The sequence below is a fragment of the Misgurnus anguillicaudatus genome, chromosome 7 (assembly GCF_027580225.2).
Source record: "Misgurnus anguillicaudatus chromosome 7, ASM2758022v2, whole genome shotgun sequence".
NCBI classification, from domain to species: domain Eukaryota; kingdom Metazoa; phylum Chordata; class Actinopteri; order Cypriniformes; family Cobitidae; genus Misgurnus; species Misgurnus anguillicaudatus.
Window position 1 is genome coordinate 34,077,957 of NC_073343.2, and position 17,112 is coordinate 34,095,068.

General features: G+C 37.8%; 1 protein-coding gene across 1 annotated transcript in view; it reads right to left on the bottom strand.

Moving 5' to 3' along the window:
* col12a1a (collagen, type XII, alpha 1a) overlaps window positions 1–17,112 on the bottom strand; it is a 72,147-nt gene that overhangs the window by 39,942 nt on the left and 15,093 nt on the right. The window contains 14 exon segments of the mRNA XM_073869778.1: window positions 38–167; window positions 1,087–1,223; window positions 1,331–1,460; window positions 3,826–3,977; window positions 5,668–5,797; window positions 6,651–6,790; window positions 7,003–7,138; window positions 7,225–7,399; window positions 7,647–7,767; window positions 8,855–9,004; window positions 12,607–12,728; window positions 12,999–13,191; window positions 13,273–13,539; window positions 15,136–15,405. Of these exon segments, the coding sequence (XP_073725879.1) occupies window positions 38–167; window positions 1,087–1,223; window positions 1,331–1,460; window positions 3,826–3,977; window positions 5,668–5,797; window positions 6,651–6,790; window positions 7,003–7,138; window positions 7,225–7,399; window positions 7,647–7,767; window positions 8,855–9,004; window positions 12,607–12,728; window positions 12,999–13,191; window positions 13,273–13,539; window positions 15,136–15,405 (2,253 nt within the window).

The window sequence follows — 17,112 nt, forward strand, 5'->3', positions numbered from 1 at the left end:
GAAAATAATAATTCATGGATGCACCAAATTGCATTACCAGTAATTGCTTGGTTAAGCATTGGGTTTCCGGATGCAGAATCGTACACTGGAGTCACAGCCACATCATATTCGGTTTGGGAAATGAGATTATCCAGTACTCTAGTCGTCACATCACCGTCAACTTCAAGCTAAAGAGAAAGATGAAAAGTGCAGTTAATGGTTTTAAATGTCTTTTATATACAATCCACAACTTCACTAGCATTCACATGCATGAGTAAAGGTGCCAACACATCTGATGGCGTGATGTTTTTGGGTCAGAGATGTTGTGAGACGTGCAGGAGAGTAAATCCAATAATGATGTCTCAATGGATGTTAAAGCAATTGAAGTTTCTGCAGAATTAGACCCGAGCCTGTACAGGATCCAACAGTGCATCATCATCTGTCAGGTAACAGGAGCTGAACCATCTGGGCTTCTTCTAAAGGTTGCTTAAAAATCCACCTGGGCCTCCGTCCGTGTGCGTGTTTGTTTCATCTTTGCATCCCAGAACGATGAGTTATGCGCAGAATCGAGTCTTGATTAATGCCCCAGGATGTGGCGAACATCCGATGCCAAAACTGCCACAGGCAGTTTAAAAAACCCATAGGAAAAATATCCCACGCATAAAGCATACATCCAAAAGCGCCGAGTTGCTTCGTGCCACTCAGAACTCCAGCAGCCTCCATCTTTTTTTGTGGGCGCCTGCTCTTGCAATCTTCTAGACGAATGGTCATAGCGAAGTTAAGGAGAGCAGCTGCATTTTCCTGACAGCTGACGTCTCCACTGACTTGCGTAACGTAATTTCTAGGGTGATGCGTTAACAGTTCTTTAATCCACGTATTGTGTAAGATGGCGGGAATCTTTCCACAAAAGTGCAGATGTGGCCTGGTGTCTACATTGTCAACCAAAAAGGTTTTGCACATCCAAAACATGTCGATCACCTCCTCAGTAGCCAACCACAAACTATTCCAAAATGACGTCCTCAGGGTGCCTCGACTTAAACTAGTAGAAACCTTCGCAGTGCTTATTTTGAGATTGAATACAATAATTGTAATTTATGACAGCCTTACCTCTTTGGGCTCTCCTTCCTCTGCCTTGTAAGTAATGATGTATTTACGAACGGCGCCGTATGCGGCATCCCAGTCTAGCAGCATGCTGCTGTGGGTTACGTCTGTGATCCTCAACTCACCGGATGGTGGAATAGGCACTGTGAATGGGAAAGAAACAAACGAAACAAAAACACAGACACAATGAGAATCTGAAGGCTGTGCTAAACGTCCCTGCTGAGGAGAAGAAAGCCCTAGCGCCACCTACGGGTCACCCCCTGATCAGTCAGAGGGCCACTCAGGGTTTTGCCGTGGAGGGCGGAGATGGAGATGGAGTAGGCCGTGTTGGGACGAAGATTCTTCAGCTGGACGTCAGTGATCTGTTTTTTCACACGCATCTGTGAAGGTTAACCACATCACAAATGAAAGGGATGGTGGACTCGTTCATGGTGACCATGATGGAAAAATCACCCTGCTGAAAAGACCGCTCCAAGCTATTGGACTAGAGGTTTTTTGCAATGCTGGTTGTAGAAAGACATCTTGCTTGTTAAAGTTAACATAAAATGACATTTACAACCCATTTAATTCTTGTAAAGTTTCGTAATACCGAATGAAATGGGACATTTAACAGGAAAACAAATGTAGCACAGGATTAACCTACTGTGAATTTATTGGAATTGTAAAAAGTGTCCGTTCTCTTACCATAGTATTATAAATCCTATAACCTTGATTATATTTCACCAGCATACAATAGTGTGTTACCAATTGGCAATATTGTTTATAATGGTTGCGTTATTTGTAAAATTACGACTTTATATTGGTTTAATATACATATTTTCACTATCTAATGGCAGGCACACCAGCATCATTTGCTGCATCCAAAACAAATCCTGGTCTTTTCAGCAGGGAAGTCACAGGACTATAATGCAACTTTTCATTACACTGCAAAAAATAATTTTCAAGAAAAAACTTGTTTTCAGTAAAAATATCTAATCTATAAATATCTAAAAATTCTTAAATGAGTAAAACCACTCAAGAAAATAAGCCAAGTTCCCAGACCAAAAATATCAAACTCAAGTGATTTTGTGCATAAAACAAGCAAAAAAAATCTGCCAATGGGGTAAACAAATTTTTCTAGATTTTTTCTTGAATTTAGTATTTAAGAAAAAAATTAAGATTTTTTGCTTATCCCATTGGCAGATTTTTTTGCTTGTTTTATGCACACATTTATTTAAAATTTATATTTTTTGTCTAAAACTAGACGTATTTTCCTAGGTCATTTTACGAATTTGTAGATATTTTTACTAAAAACAAGACAAAAATACTAAGATTTTTTTTTGTTGAAAATAAATTTTTGCAGTGTACACCACAAAAAATTACTTTCTTAATTATTATTTTTGTCATTTTTTTCAGTAAAAATATTTAAAAATTCTTAAATGGAAATGAATTTCTTGATGAGCAAAATTACCTAGAAAAATTTTGACAAAAAAAATATAAAATTAAGGAGGAGTTTGTACTTAAAACAAGCAAGAAATCTGCCAATGGAATAAGAAAAAAAAATCTTGAATCAAGTGTTTATGAAAAAAATTGCACAAAATCACTTAAATTTGATATTTTTGGTCTAAAAACTAGACGTATTTTCTTGGGTCGTTTTGCACATTAAGAAAAAGCATTTTAATTTAAAAAAATTAGATATTTTTTACTGAAAACAAGACAAAAATACTTGAAAATCAATTTTTGCAGTGTGTACACCACAAAAAATGACTTTCTTACATAGTATTTTTGTCCTTTATTCAGTAGAAATATCCAAAAATTCCTAAATCAAGATGAATTTTCTTGATGAGCAAAATTAACCAGGTAAATAAGTCCAGCCCTCAGACAAAAAACATAAAATTAAGGGGGAGTTTGTGCTTAAACTTATTTCAAGAAAATTATTCCCATTCCATTTGAAATTTTTTTTTTTTTTTTTTTTTTGCTTGTTTTAAGCACTAATTTACTTAAAATTGATATTTTTTGTCCAAAAACTAAGTCATTTTGCTCATAAAAAACACATCTTAATTTAAGAATTTTCAAACGCTTCCACCGAAAACAAGACAAAATACCAATTAAGAAAGTCATTTTTTGCAGTGTAGTTTTGGTAAAGATTTCATTCCTAAGAGATTTTCATACACAAATCGGAGAAAATGCTACCCAATGTTCTACATAATTTTTCCTCCTCTACTGAAAGCTACATATATTTTAATAAGTTATGACTGTGTGTACTCACTATTATGATATGTCTAAACCAGTCCGGTACCACAAATACTAAGCAAATTGTTTCTCTCTAATGAAGAAATGGAGAACCAGAAACATCTGCTGTCTCTGACATCAGTCAACGTTTAACTAAAGCCCTGTGGATATCAAACGCTAGCCAGAACTGATGCTAAGACCTCTGGATCTTCTCGATATATGAGAAACTGTGCTAAGAGGCCCAAATGAGCTAATCAGTCGTCATTGGTTGTTTCTCAGCCCATTATATGTAGGTGGTATCTCCAAAAATGCTTTCCATTTCTGTTTTCTACTATGTAATAGCTATTGTCAGTCTCAAGCCGTATAACACCCTAGATTTTCCATTCGGACATTTGTTTTTTTTCAAGTCAGAAAGCCAAAATTATTGTTGATTCATACATGGAGATGGAGGTCCTTAAAGCTTTCTGCATTATATAGTGAGATCGGGGCTGTGGTGGGTGGGTCACTAAAGTGTTCAGTGTGGCATCATGGTACCTCCTTTTCCACAGAGGGATCAGTGGAGTTCAAGGCACGGTAGCGAATCATGTAGCCTGTGGCGCCCTCGGCTGCGTCCCATCTCACATTCATTGTGGTGGAGCGCTCCTTGTAGATATTCATGTTCCTCACAGCAGGTACAGTGAGAGGCACTATAGAGGGGAACATAGCTTTTCTCTATGTCTCTCATTCATTTGTTTCTCCCTCACTATCCATCTCAGCGAATTGAGGCTTGAATGGGAAAGGGAAGCATTCCGGGGTGGACACGTGACAAGGTGGGATGGAATGTCATGGAGGACAATGGTTGGATGAAGATGGTCATTGAAAAGATAGAGATACTTACACTTAAATGGATATGATGGATGGACGGTCGCAAAGACAAACATTAAAATGTTGCACATAAAGGCAATGATGAATACAATGATGATGATGATGATGATCATAACATAATACAAAGACACTGCAGTGCATAGCAGCAACATGCCATATATAACATTAATGACATTCGCAGCTCTGTCAAAAAAATGCATGTTAAGTTTAACTTAATGTGGCAAACACAGCAAATATAAGCATAGGCACATTGCATAGCTTCATTTGCACGCTTCTCAGTATCTAACTGAACATCTACATGCACACTGTGCGATTTATGTGGTTCTTTACAGTCACACTGCACGACTGCGACCTGAACAATGTTGGAGGCTAACATTTTTCACAAAGTCCAAATGAAATCTTTTATAATCTTTGATTGCAAAATCGTGGTCACAATCGTACAATGTGCATTTCAAGCAAATCATCTACAGTAATTTGTCATTTTTTAAGAACAAGAACAATACTTGAATATACTGTATAGGTTGGGTGAATCTCACAAAAATTCTCATGTCAGGTTAGCAGAAAGCATGTGTCCATAAAAAATTGGAAAAACAAACAAAAACATAGGCCTTAAATATAGGTATTGTTATATATTATGCCCATTTTTACAATAAAAGTCTTAGATGTGCTTATGTGTCTGTCAAGTTTCAGCTCAAAATATCCCACAGTTCATTTATTATAGCATGTCCAAAATACCCCTATTTGGATTGGTGCAAAAAGCACACTGCAAAAAATTATTTTCAAGAAAAAATGTCTTAGTATTTTGTCTTGTTTTCAGTAAAAATATCTGAATATTCTTAAATTAAGATGCTTTTTCTTGATGAGCAAAACGACCCAAGAAAATAAGTCTAGTCTTTAGACCAAAAATATCAAATGCAAGTGACTTTGTGCATAAAACAAGCAAAAATCCGCCAAAGGGGTAAGCAAAAAAATCTTGACAATTCCTCCTAAACACTAAATTCAAGAAAAATTCAAGAGACCTTTGCTTACCCCATTGGCAGATTTTTTTTTTTTTTTTTGGTTGTTTTATGCACAAAATGACTTAAATTTGATATCATTTTTTGCAGTGCACTGTTTTCATGCATCTACCTTTAAAAGCAAATGAGCTACAGCTTCTCACTACCTTACCGACAGGGAGTGCTTTCGGTTAAAATAGATCTGATTCCTAAACACAGTTTGACACAAAAGTATATTTAGCCGCATTAGCACTACAACATGCTTTTTGGTCAAATTAACCAGTAAGTCAATGGCCATGAGCGGAGCTTTATCAGTGTGACATCACATTAACAAACAGCATATCTAATGCTTTGGTTTCATGGGGATTAAAAAAGGAGGAGCGGGTGGATTGTCTTTATTGTAGGGTTGTTGTGTTCACACACTGCCAATACACATTTATTTCCTAAATTTGAGTATGACATGGAGATGTTTTAGTGAGATTCACCTGATTCTGAATAGTAATAAATGTACACTTACAAGTGGTATCTGAGCCCTTGAGAGGATCACTGCTGTCCTCTCCCACTACTGAGTAAACCTTCACAATGTACTCTGTCAGCGGAGTGAGATTTTCCAGGACTTTGGTGGTCACCGTCCCATCAACAAACAACTGAGGAGATTACAGATGTATACTTAACAAAACTTCATCCAAGAGAAGATTCCAAAATAACTGTGTTATTCAGACATTTCAAAATAACAAATGTTGTCTAGGTCAAAAAAGGTTCATCTATCAGTGGTGGACTTGTTTTCATTGAAAATATGGCGGGCGTTCAAGCTAACAAACTGCTTTGTAAAAATAAAAGCTTTATTAAAAACACAAATCTTAAAGAAGAAGTACCTAGTTTTGTTCCAAAATAAAATTGATCAAGGTCTTTATTTGTCCATCTTGATTTGTTTGTCTGCTCTAACTAAAGTCGCCCTAAATAAATTCAAGTAAATGTGTACCATGATTTCAAATGAAAAACTATGAACAGTATAAAAGAGCTCAGATGCAAAATCCTAGAAGTGCGTCTATCATGTTTTCTCGTAAATGAGCATCAAACACTTAATGGATTCTACTAACAAACCGAGATTAAGCCAAAGTATTTGAAGCAAAAGTATACGTCCTGAGACAGCATATGGTTAAAGGTGCAGTGTGTAAATTTTAGTACATCTAGTGCTGAGGTTGCAAATTGCAACAAACGTTTCAGTCCACCGTTCACCGAAACGCATAGAGAAGCTATGGTAGCCTCCACCGGACAACCATGTCATCGTTGGAGACAACTTAGTAAAAGAAGTTTGTCCATTAAGAGCTTTTGTAGAAACAAAATGGCGACTTCCATGTAAGGGGACCCTCTGTAGTCCTTGATAAAGCTTAGGTCCCATCTTTAATTTAAGTATGGGATGCATTTTGCCATTTTATTACCGTGCACAAACGGCATCAGGAAAGTTTCACACTTCAGTTGTACAACATTCATTCATACCTGCTGAGGTTCTCCTCCCGCGGTGCTCACATACTCGATTCTGTACTTTTCTACGGGACCGTCAGGGCCGACCCAAGTAACACGGAAAGAGTAATGGGTCACTTCTGAGGTCGTAAGATCAGTGGGTGGCTCCGGCCCTCCTGAGAGAATAATGATACTTGGACTTTAACCTTTGACCCCCTCACACAAATGGACTTTGTTATTCAAAGACTAGATTTCAACCTCAAATATATTTAGTATAGCAGAGAAAAAATTGAGACTTTTGTTGAAATGTTTCATTTTCATTCATTTAAATTTCATTTTAAAGTGGATAGTTTTGCTTCAGGACATACATACTGGTTCTCAGTATTACCTGGACCTTTGACACTGTTACACAGGTTGTTCGTCAGGTCGTCCACAATGTCTAACAGGAAGGAAAAATCAGCCACGTTGTACATGTGAATTTCATCTGGGTCTGTGGCGATGGTCCTCAGCTCGCCTTCATCTGCGTTCTTCACACCGATGATGGCAAAACCCAAACAACATGTTAAATCCTAAAACTTGACCAAACTTAAATGCAGTTTCTACTCAAAGAGTTCTTCACACCGATGGCGTACAACTCAATGCCCTGATCCCGAAGGCTCTGAGAGCTCAGCGCGATGTCGTCCTGTGACTTGCCGTCGGTGACAAGGACGCCGATCTTGCGTGCGTTTGGACGCATACCAACATTGGGTTTGAAATTGTTCGCAAGGATGTATTTCAACGCAAGGCCAGTGAAAAAAATTTAAGATTGCCAAAATTAGTCCAAAGATAAAAGTGACTTCAGATTACAAGACAAGTTTTTCTACTGAAGTGATTTGACATCCTTTTGTTTTTGAATGCTCTTGAGCTGGCATGGATTGAGAAATATTTGATGGCTAGTGTATGTACAGTATATCCTGCATCTTTCAATTGAAGCACTAATCTGTTTATTAAAGCATATCATGTGACACATGAATCAGAAAACAGTATATTTTACCAGTCAAAGTGTTTCCTCCTTTGTAGGGCAGACCGGCCACAGCCTCCAGCAGTTGTGCTCTGGTTGGGTGAGTATTTAGATGCCATTCTGTCTTTGGGTCTCCGCTGTATTGCGCTAGACCTGTCAATGAAAGACAAATAAAATGATTATATTTATACCATGAAGACAATTTTATTGCTCAGATGTATCTTCTCTCAGGAAACTTAAGAGAGATCCTAATGCTACATACACACCAAACGCAAAGCATCGCATTTTCCCTTCTTCAACTTTAACTTCGTCATGTGAATTTTTAGCTTGAGTTGAATATTATCAACTTGCGCAAAAACACGTTTGAGACGAATAGTGTGTGTTTCCAATAGGGCTGTCACGATTAATCTTGCAATTGTGCATTTTCTCAATGAATGAATTTTAATGAATTACAGTGAAATCCTGGCACATCCCAAAGCCAGGGGGCGCTCTCGTGCAGTAACTCCCTTTGTGCCGCAGAAGAAGTAGCATTACAAACGCTATTCCAGGAAATGTCTATAGGAATATTTATATTGCAGTTCTTCAAATTGTTTGAGGTATTTTCATGATAACAAAAAATATTTTGAATGATTTTGTTTAACGAGTGTTGCTTTTTTTAAATGCATGTTATAAACGACTCCGACTCATAATGATTTTAGATTGATAAGGACTTTCTACTGACCAAATGCCGTAGAACACGCACAAGCTGTGCATGAAACACAGAATTGATTCTAAATCAATTCTGAATCGATTTTAGAGGTGCATTTTTAATGGAACATGCGATTAATCGTTGCAGCCCTAGTCTTCAACTGCACCTCACAATTTCCGTCATTTGCGTCACCTTGTGCGAGTTTGCGTCTATCTGAGTCTTTGCAATGACTTTGTATGTAATCTAATCACACAAATGGTTGAATTCGCGTTTGGTGTGTACGCCCCATAAAGAGTTGGATTTAAGCATCAGCTTCGACAAATTTACCTAAGAATACATTAAAAATATTGATTGTTGACTTTGGTATCTATTCAAATGGGAGTCTTAGATATTCTTGCACCTTAACCCTTAAACACACATGTGATTACTGGGGTATTTTTCTCAAGAGAATAACCTGAGAGCAGGTGATTTATGCAAAAAGACATCCTCCTACTACCTTGTGATAGTTTTGCCTACTAAAATGGTCAAAAAGTTAAAGTAAAATTCTCTTACCGATCTGGACTCGATCTGGGCCGATGTCAAACACACCCACCATGCGGGCGATGAAAGACCTTATAGTCTTAAAGTTTAGACGTCCAATGCTCCAAGATCCATCCACAAGCAGGACAATATCAGCCTGAGCTGAAGTTTTGCACTTTATTTCTGTACAACCAGAAAACACTTCAATCAGTTCATGAATTCTGATAAGATTTATCACATCATTAAAATACACTTTGCTTTTAAAAAGTACAAAGAAAAAGTACAAAGAGAATCAGAGAGTTCGTGATGAGGAGCTTAGACGCGCTCAAACACATAAAAATCACACTGTCACACAAAGTTGTTTATTTGGCATTTTGAGAAGACACAATCTTAACAAATTGGGTTAAATAACATCATTTTAAACTATAAACTCCTTGTGAAGACACATTCTTTTAAGTGATGTCTTGGTCTGCGTTCCATCTTGTCTCTCCAGACACCTGAATGTGGGGAAAAGAGGGGAGAGTGCCGCCCATCTGGCCCTGCTCAAAAAGAACAGGTTGCATAATTCTCTGATTTATAGACATTCCCTCAAGCAACAACAACAAAAAAAAATGCAGAAAGCAAAAGCCAATGGATAACACAGATAACATTTTTAAAAGATCTGTGGTTATTGTGTTTACGAAATGTGTTCTCCAGGCAAACCTGCATGGGAGTTTCTTAGTGGCAATCAATAGATTTATCTAAGCATTTTAAAATGACTTAAAGCAAAAACAGACGTTAGTCTTCATATCTTTTATATAACAATCCTGAGTGCCATAAACACTGACACTGTTGAACTGCTATTTCTGCTTATTACTTATGCCTGTAAAAAATTACATGGTTTTCACTCCAAGTATTTTGTGGCTTTTAGTCATTAAAGGATTACTCCACGTATATAAAAAAATCCAGAAAATGTATTCACCCCATGTCATCCAAGATGTTTATCTTTCCTTGTTAAGTCAAGAAGAAATTAAGTTTTTTTTTATAAGAAAACAATCCAGGATTTTTCTCCACATAGTGAACTTTTGTGGACCTCAACAGTTTACAGTTTCAACTCAGCTTCAAAGGGCTCCAAACGATCCCGACCGAGGCACAAGGGTCCTATCTAATGAAACGATCGTCAATTTTAAACCACAACTTCTCGTCCCGCACCACCCATGTGACACACCAGTGCGACCAGGGTTTCCCACAAAAAATTTGTTAGTTAAGGTGGAAGGATTGGGTGGGTGGGCGTGACCGGGGGCGGGGCAATCAAAGGGGTCATGATGAAAATGAAAATATTTTTATTTAAAACATCCAAATAAAACTTAATTTTGAAGAAACTATGATAGAAAGTGAACACATACTAGATTATTAATGAATTAAATGGTTTTACCTCTAACGGGAATAGCTGCGTGATGAAGTGAAACTAAAGGGTTAATAAACACAAACTGAAGCAGATGTTGTAGAACGTCTGGTGAACGATGATAGATAGCGCGAAGATTGTAAAAACAGATTCTTTCCCACTATTAATTACATTATCTTAAAGGAGTGTAACTACTGTAGCATGTAAATAATGCACATAAATAAAGTGAGCAAGAGCGCTCAACAATTATATCGAATCAACAGGCACGTGAAAGCTAACAGGCTGCTCAAACAAGAAAATCACCAGCTAACTTACTTTAAATTTTCAAGAACTATAGACTAATACAATAACAGGCTTAAATAAACCCAAAACACAAGTCCACTTACAGACAGTTCTCACGGACACGCGTTTTATCAACTGGCTATCCTCCAGAACGTGACAGACCATTTCGGCCGTGTGGCGGGCGTGCGCGCTTGCGGTGTGAAGCGTGTCCGCGCTATTCTCCGAGATGTTTTTCAACTGGCTACCAGTTTTCCTCCAGACAGTGACGGATCACATCTTTCTTTCATTTAGGCGCGTGGCGCGCGTACCGGCTCGCGGTGTGAAGCGCGTCCGCACTATTCTCTGAGATGCACTTGACAACCTTTTGTGCAGCGAAATTATTATTTTATTTTTTTGACGACCTAGTTAAGGCGGTAGGGTTTCCCAGCTTAGGCGGGCCGCCCGAACTGCAAAGTGCTACGGGAAACCCTGGCGACCCTACATATTATGCAATCACGTCGAAAGGTAACGCGTTACATATGTGAAACGCAAACTTGCGGACCATTTGAAACAATAAACTGACACAAAGACATTAAATAGTATCATTCCACATACAACAATGTCGGAACGCTCCTCTTTCTCAACACTTGTAAACACTAGAGCGGTAGTTTCGCATACGTCATGCGTGACCCTTCGACATGACCACACAATACGCAAGATCATGCTAATGTATCACACGACCAGTGCAAGACGAGAAGCCGTGGTCAAACAGTACTTTTTTGTGAAAATACCAATCGTTTTGTTAGATAAGACCCCCATGGCTTGGTTGGTATCATTAAGAGCCCCAAAGCTGGATTAAAACTGCAAACTGTTGAGTAAAGTCCACCATATGGAGGAGAAACTGGAATGCTTTCCTCAATAAACATAATTGTTTTTTCGACTAAACAAAGAAAAACATAAACATCTTGGATGAGACATGCCTGCTGGGATATGATTTCAAAAATGAAGTAAACCACATGCACAGTATACAGATGTGCTTTCTTTAAGTATTTCCACATCGTTCAGAAAAATAAACACATGTTTGTTTCATCTCCGTCTGATGGCATATAACCACAAGGTGGTTTCATGTGTTGGTGAGTGCAGTTGTATCTCTGCTGTCATCCTTCATACTATCTAACATAAATAATTTACGTCAAAAGGAGTTTCACTGCAACAGTAAAGCAAAATATTGTTAAAGACAAGGCAGACATAAGATTTTAACTAGTTGACTAGTTGATCTAGTCTGCTGTTTTCTGTTGCAGCCATGTCCCTTTTGATGGACCATTCATCCCAGACTCTCAGAAAAAAGTACAGAAGTTGTCACTGGGAGGTCCATTTTGGTACAAATATGTACCTGGCTTTGAGGAACCAGTATGTACCTCTTAGGAACCAATGTTACCGCCCCAATGACAACTTTTAGAGAGTGCATGGTACAGTATGGTATTATTTGTACCTTGATAGCACTACTGTACTTTCTGGTACTTTTTGCTGCTAGTGCCTTTCGTATTGCAATGCAAGTCGAGTATAACATCTCAGTGTATATTTTTCTTCTCATCTCCTGCTGGTCCCGGCCAGCAGATCCTCACCATTGGATCTGTTTCCTATTAGGAGCAACATTCCACATCAGGGTCAGCAGACCATGAGCAGTAACTTCTGTTTATGTCGCTTCGCTCCTAACCAAGTTGTAAAGCATTAATAATTGGGAGCAGGTAGTATTTCTTGCTGTTTAATTGAAATGTTCCCATGCCTGAAGGCATGCATCTAAATCACCTAAATCTGCTATTTACAACACCGTTAGATGGGCAAGACATTTGCTATCTCACAAAGTCAAAAACTACAGCGTACTTACTGAAAATAAACTTTTGATGAACTAACTTAGGTTTCGGTTTGATGAACTAACTTAGGTTTCGTTACATATATCCTACATCACAAACTCAAGGTAGTGTATGCTTTGTGTACTCGGGTTACTTTTAAAAGATGAGTTAAATGCTCTGCCGTAACTTGATACGTGATTGGTTGATTTGTGGGGGGATGTTGTGCCTGGGGTCAGAGCGGGTGGTGGTGCAGGCATGTCAGAGAGAGTTAAGGATGTTTATATTACCTGGGGTTTCAAATGGAGGGTCAGGGGCATCAGAGAGGGTGGTCTTCTCCTCTCCAGCCAAAGGCATACTCTCACCTCCCTCAAACATGCCAAAAACACTCACTGAGTACTTAGTGCCGGCCCTGACAAGAGAAAGATTTTATTACACACAATATTTGTCATCGTTTAACATTCGGTTATGTTTTCAGATATTTTGGTTAAAATTAATTTTTGAAAAGACATGTTCCACAGCTACTTGATTTCAAAAAATTTGTTTTGGTCATTTGCAATTTTTAAATAACACATGCACGCTTTTTTCCTCGCTGTCTAATGAAATGCATTCCCTATTCTCATATTATTAGTGCACAGACTGTCTCCTGTGAAATATTACATCTTGCATTGGAATCTCATACCTTAATTCCTCCAGAACAACAGTGTTGTCATAGGGGCCGACTAGCAGCTCTCCCAGGTCTACGTCATCCTCAGTGGGATGGAAAGTGACCTTGTACCCCTTCACATCTCCAGGGGCTGGGTCCCACGTAACCCTAAAACTGGTCTTAGAGGGCTCTGAAGTTTGGAGGTTTCGGGGAGCTTTGAATAAAGACACTGCAAAACGAACAATTGAATCAAATTAATCCGAAAATACACACAAAAATGACTTTGCCTCGCTTAAGCTATGAAACATACATGTGGTTCCTTCTCCTTGTCTTGATCTTCCATCTCCAAACTTGTAGACGGGGATTACAGTGATGTCATAAGTGGTCAATGGCTGCAGCCGCCTCAAGACTAAAGTGGTGGTGCCCCCTGGTGCTTTGGAGGCGATCTGACGTACCTCTCCCTGAGGTTTATACATCACCCTATAATTGACAACGTTGCCGGGGGCTGGTTGCCACGTCACCCTCATGGTCTTCTCTGTTTCTTCTGTTACCGTAAGAACTTTGCCAGCGGCCGACACTGTTGAAGAGATAAACGGGAGGCGTTTAGCATTACCAGATCGAATTATCCATAATCTGCTTCATTAAATTTCTTTTCCCAATATCGGCTTAATCCAACCCAGACTGTGAATATTTAAAACGGGTGAAACCAGACACGGTAAAGTATCTGTACTTCAGGCATAACACGGACTGACCGGAATGTTCTCTTTTTAAGCCTTGACCTGAGTGTTTTTACACAGGAATGAATTGTCAGGACATTAGTGACCCACCAAGCACTTTTACAGGAAGACATTTCACAAATTGGAGGGAGTTTTATGGAAGGAAAACAACACTTCCAATGTTTTTTTTTTAAATCTCTAAAAGCACGCGGTGAGTACGGAAGAGAGTGATGGCAGGCATAAAACGCACCAGGCTGTTCCAGAAAATAGTTTTAAGCTCGACTTCGTAGTCGGCAGACAGTAAATAAGCACCCAGACAGCAAGACAATCCAATTACAAACTTCACTATGTTGAATCAGGTATATACAAACTCATCTAGAGGACCAAATGAAGATATGCATGCACTTTCAAAATTAACCATGGTTTTACTACAGTTAACACAAAAAAACATGGTTACTGTGGTAAAACCATGGTAACCACAAAATAACCATGTAGTAAAATCAAGGTTTTGCTTATAGTAATTAATACACCAAAAAAACATGGTAAGTACACTTTTACCACAATGAAACCATGGTAAATTTTCATAGGGGTGAGGACAAAGTGTGTCCTGTACTGTGTGTCGAAATCAAAGACTGCTTAAATAGGAAACATGTGTAAATCATTAAATCAATGACTTCAGTCACTTTAACACCTCCATACCAAAAGGCATTTAAGAGCAAACAGTGGCAATGACGCAAACGTACGGCGATGACGCTACTTGACATTCAGCTTATAAAGAAATGAACGTCAGTCATTCATTTTTTCCGCACTAGGAAGAAGAGCGAGACACGTCTGTATTAGAGTCTTTGTTTCCAGCATACTTCAGAGTCTCCTCCAACATTTTATTACTGTCGAAGAGGGGTTGATGCTTTTACAACATCTGTTAAACTCCATCATACATAAAAAATGTAGTGAAATTGGAAAATTTTCTTTAAAAAATGTTAATATTGTATGTCCCAAAGTGCAAAACCACAATGTTGATGGTGGTTTACAAGTTATTTTACTGAGGTTGCTAGGTGTTCTGGATGGTTCGTAGGACATTGCTTAGTGGTTGTATAATGGTTTTCAAGTCTCTGTGATATTCTGGCCTTTCCTTCAATGTATTTCTTAATCTGTGCAGTTGCCTACCAAGAGTATCATGTCCATAACACTAAAATGCAGTAAAGTTTAGACTTCAGGTTAAAAATTGGGAAAAACCAAACTCATTATGAGACAACACTGCTACATTCATTACCGGTGCTCACGTATGCAAATATACTTTATCACGATTTAGTCTTACATTATAAACAGTATATGAAGGTTTAATCCTCTCGTGGTTGGGTTACCTCAGGACGAGAGGCCCACCTTACAGAAACAAAGCGAGGTAAAGCGTATTTGCTCATATGTTGGATGCATTAAGGGGGTGGGAATGGATTTACCATCTGTGGTCTCCTCTCCATGCAGTGGTTTTCCCTCCTCCCGGGTGTAGGCAGCATAGACAGAAACCTTGTAGCGGGTTTCCGGCGTCAGCCCATCCAAAACAGTGCTGGTGATACCCCCGGGGACGGTTTTCTCTCCAGATTCCTCTGAAAAGAGGGATTTCCAGGTGACCCGATAAAGACGCACATTGCCAGGGGCCGCAGTCCAGGAAGCTACAAAACTGTTCTCGGTCACATCTGAAGTAACCAGATTCGAAGGAGATCCAAGCTCTGAGGAATTGAGAAAGAAAAATACAATTTAGACAGGTCTTATTTCATGCATAACTTCACTAAGTCTTTAAGGAGAGGCTACACTAACCTTTGTATCCACACATAAGAAATGGGCAGACTTTATAAATGACAGAATTACATCTTGGATACAAATCACTTCATATTTGACACATAATTACATTGTTGTTCTGTATAGCTCTGTGGTAGGTGATTGCGTTAGCATTGCAAAAGGTTATGGGTTCGAACTTAGGGAATGCATATACTGATAAAATGTATAGCTTGTAAATCACTGTAATGGCTAAAAAGCTTCTGCTTTTAAAACATCTTTATAAAGAAAATCAAAATTTTTCCACAGACTATGGTGCTTTGAAACTTTGCTATTCTTTACAAAGAATTTGTTCACTTAATTGTAATAGTTCACCCCAAAATAACGTTTAAAACCTTATGACTTGGAAAATAAATGCTTTCCAAAAAATAGTCACATATACACGAGACACACATCTTTATGTAGTACACTGCAAAAATTTACTTTATTACTTTGTACTTTTATGTTGTTTTCAGTATAAATGGTTAGGGTTAGGTTACGGTTAAAAATTCCTAAATCAAGATGAGCAAATAACCTAAGAAAATAAATCTAGTTTTTAGACAAAAATATATCTATTTTAACTAAATTTGTGCCTAAAACACAAAACAAGCAAAAAAATCTGCCAATGGGGTAAGCAAAAAATCTTGAACATTTTTCTTAAACACTAAATTGAAGAAAAATTCTAAAAAAAAAAATTGCTTACCCCATTGGCAGATTTTTTTGCTTGTTTTATTACACAAAATCACTTAAATTTGATATGTTTGGTCTAAAAACTAGAGTTATATTTTTGGGTCGTTTTGCTCATCAAGAAAAAGCATCTTAATTTAAGAATTTTTACATATTTTACTGAAAACAAGACAAAAATACTGAGAAAATCTTTTCTTGAAAATCATTTTTTTGCAATATTAGATTTGAAAAATTATGCAGGAGTTTTAAAACTTCTTTCTGATAACTCTACACTGCAAAAATTATTAGTATTTTTGTCTTGTTTTCAGTAAAAATACCTACAATTTCTTAAATTAAGATGCTTTTTCTTGATGAGCAAAACGACCCAAAAATATAAGTCTAGTTTTTAGACCAAAAATATCAAATTTAAGTGATTTTGTGCATAAAACAAGCAAAAAAATCTGCCAATGGGGTAAAGCAATTTTTCTTAATTTTTCTTAAATTTAGTGTTTAAGAAAAAAATGTTTTGCTTACCCCATTGGCAGATTTTTTTGCTTGCACAAAATCACTTAAATTTGATATTTTTGGTCTAAAAACTAGCTCATCGTGATCTTATGCTCACCAAGAAAAATCATCTTAATTTAAGAATTGTTAAATATTTGTACTGAAAACAAGACAAAAATACTAAGAATTTTTTTCTTGAAAATCATTTTTTGCAGTGTGGTAGCTGATGCGATTGCCATGATTTACTGTGTGGGTAACTCAGACCCTGAAAAACAGTTCTGCAAAAACAATCTCTCCCTGCCGCCACACATCTGTCATCACATCCACTTTCCAGTGAACACAAAACCCATCCATTAAACACAGACGACTCAAACTGCAGATGTAACCTTCCTTATCCCCAACATACCACCTACCCTCTCTCTCTCTTTCTTTCTAAGCTGTTTGTCAAGTGG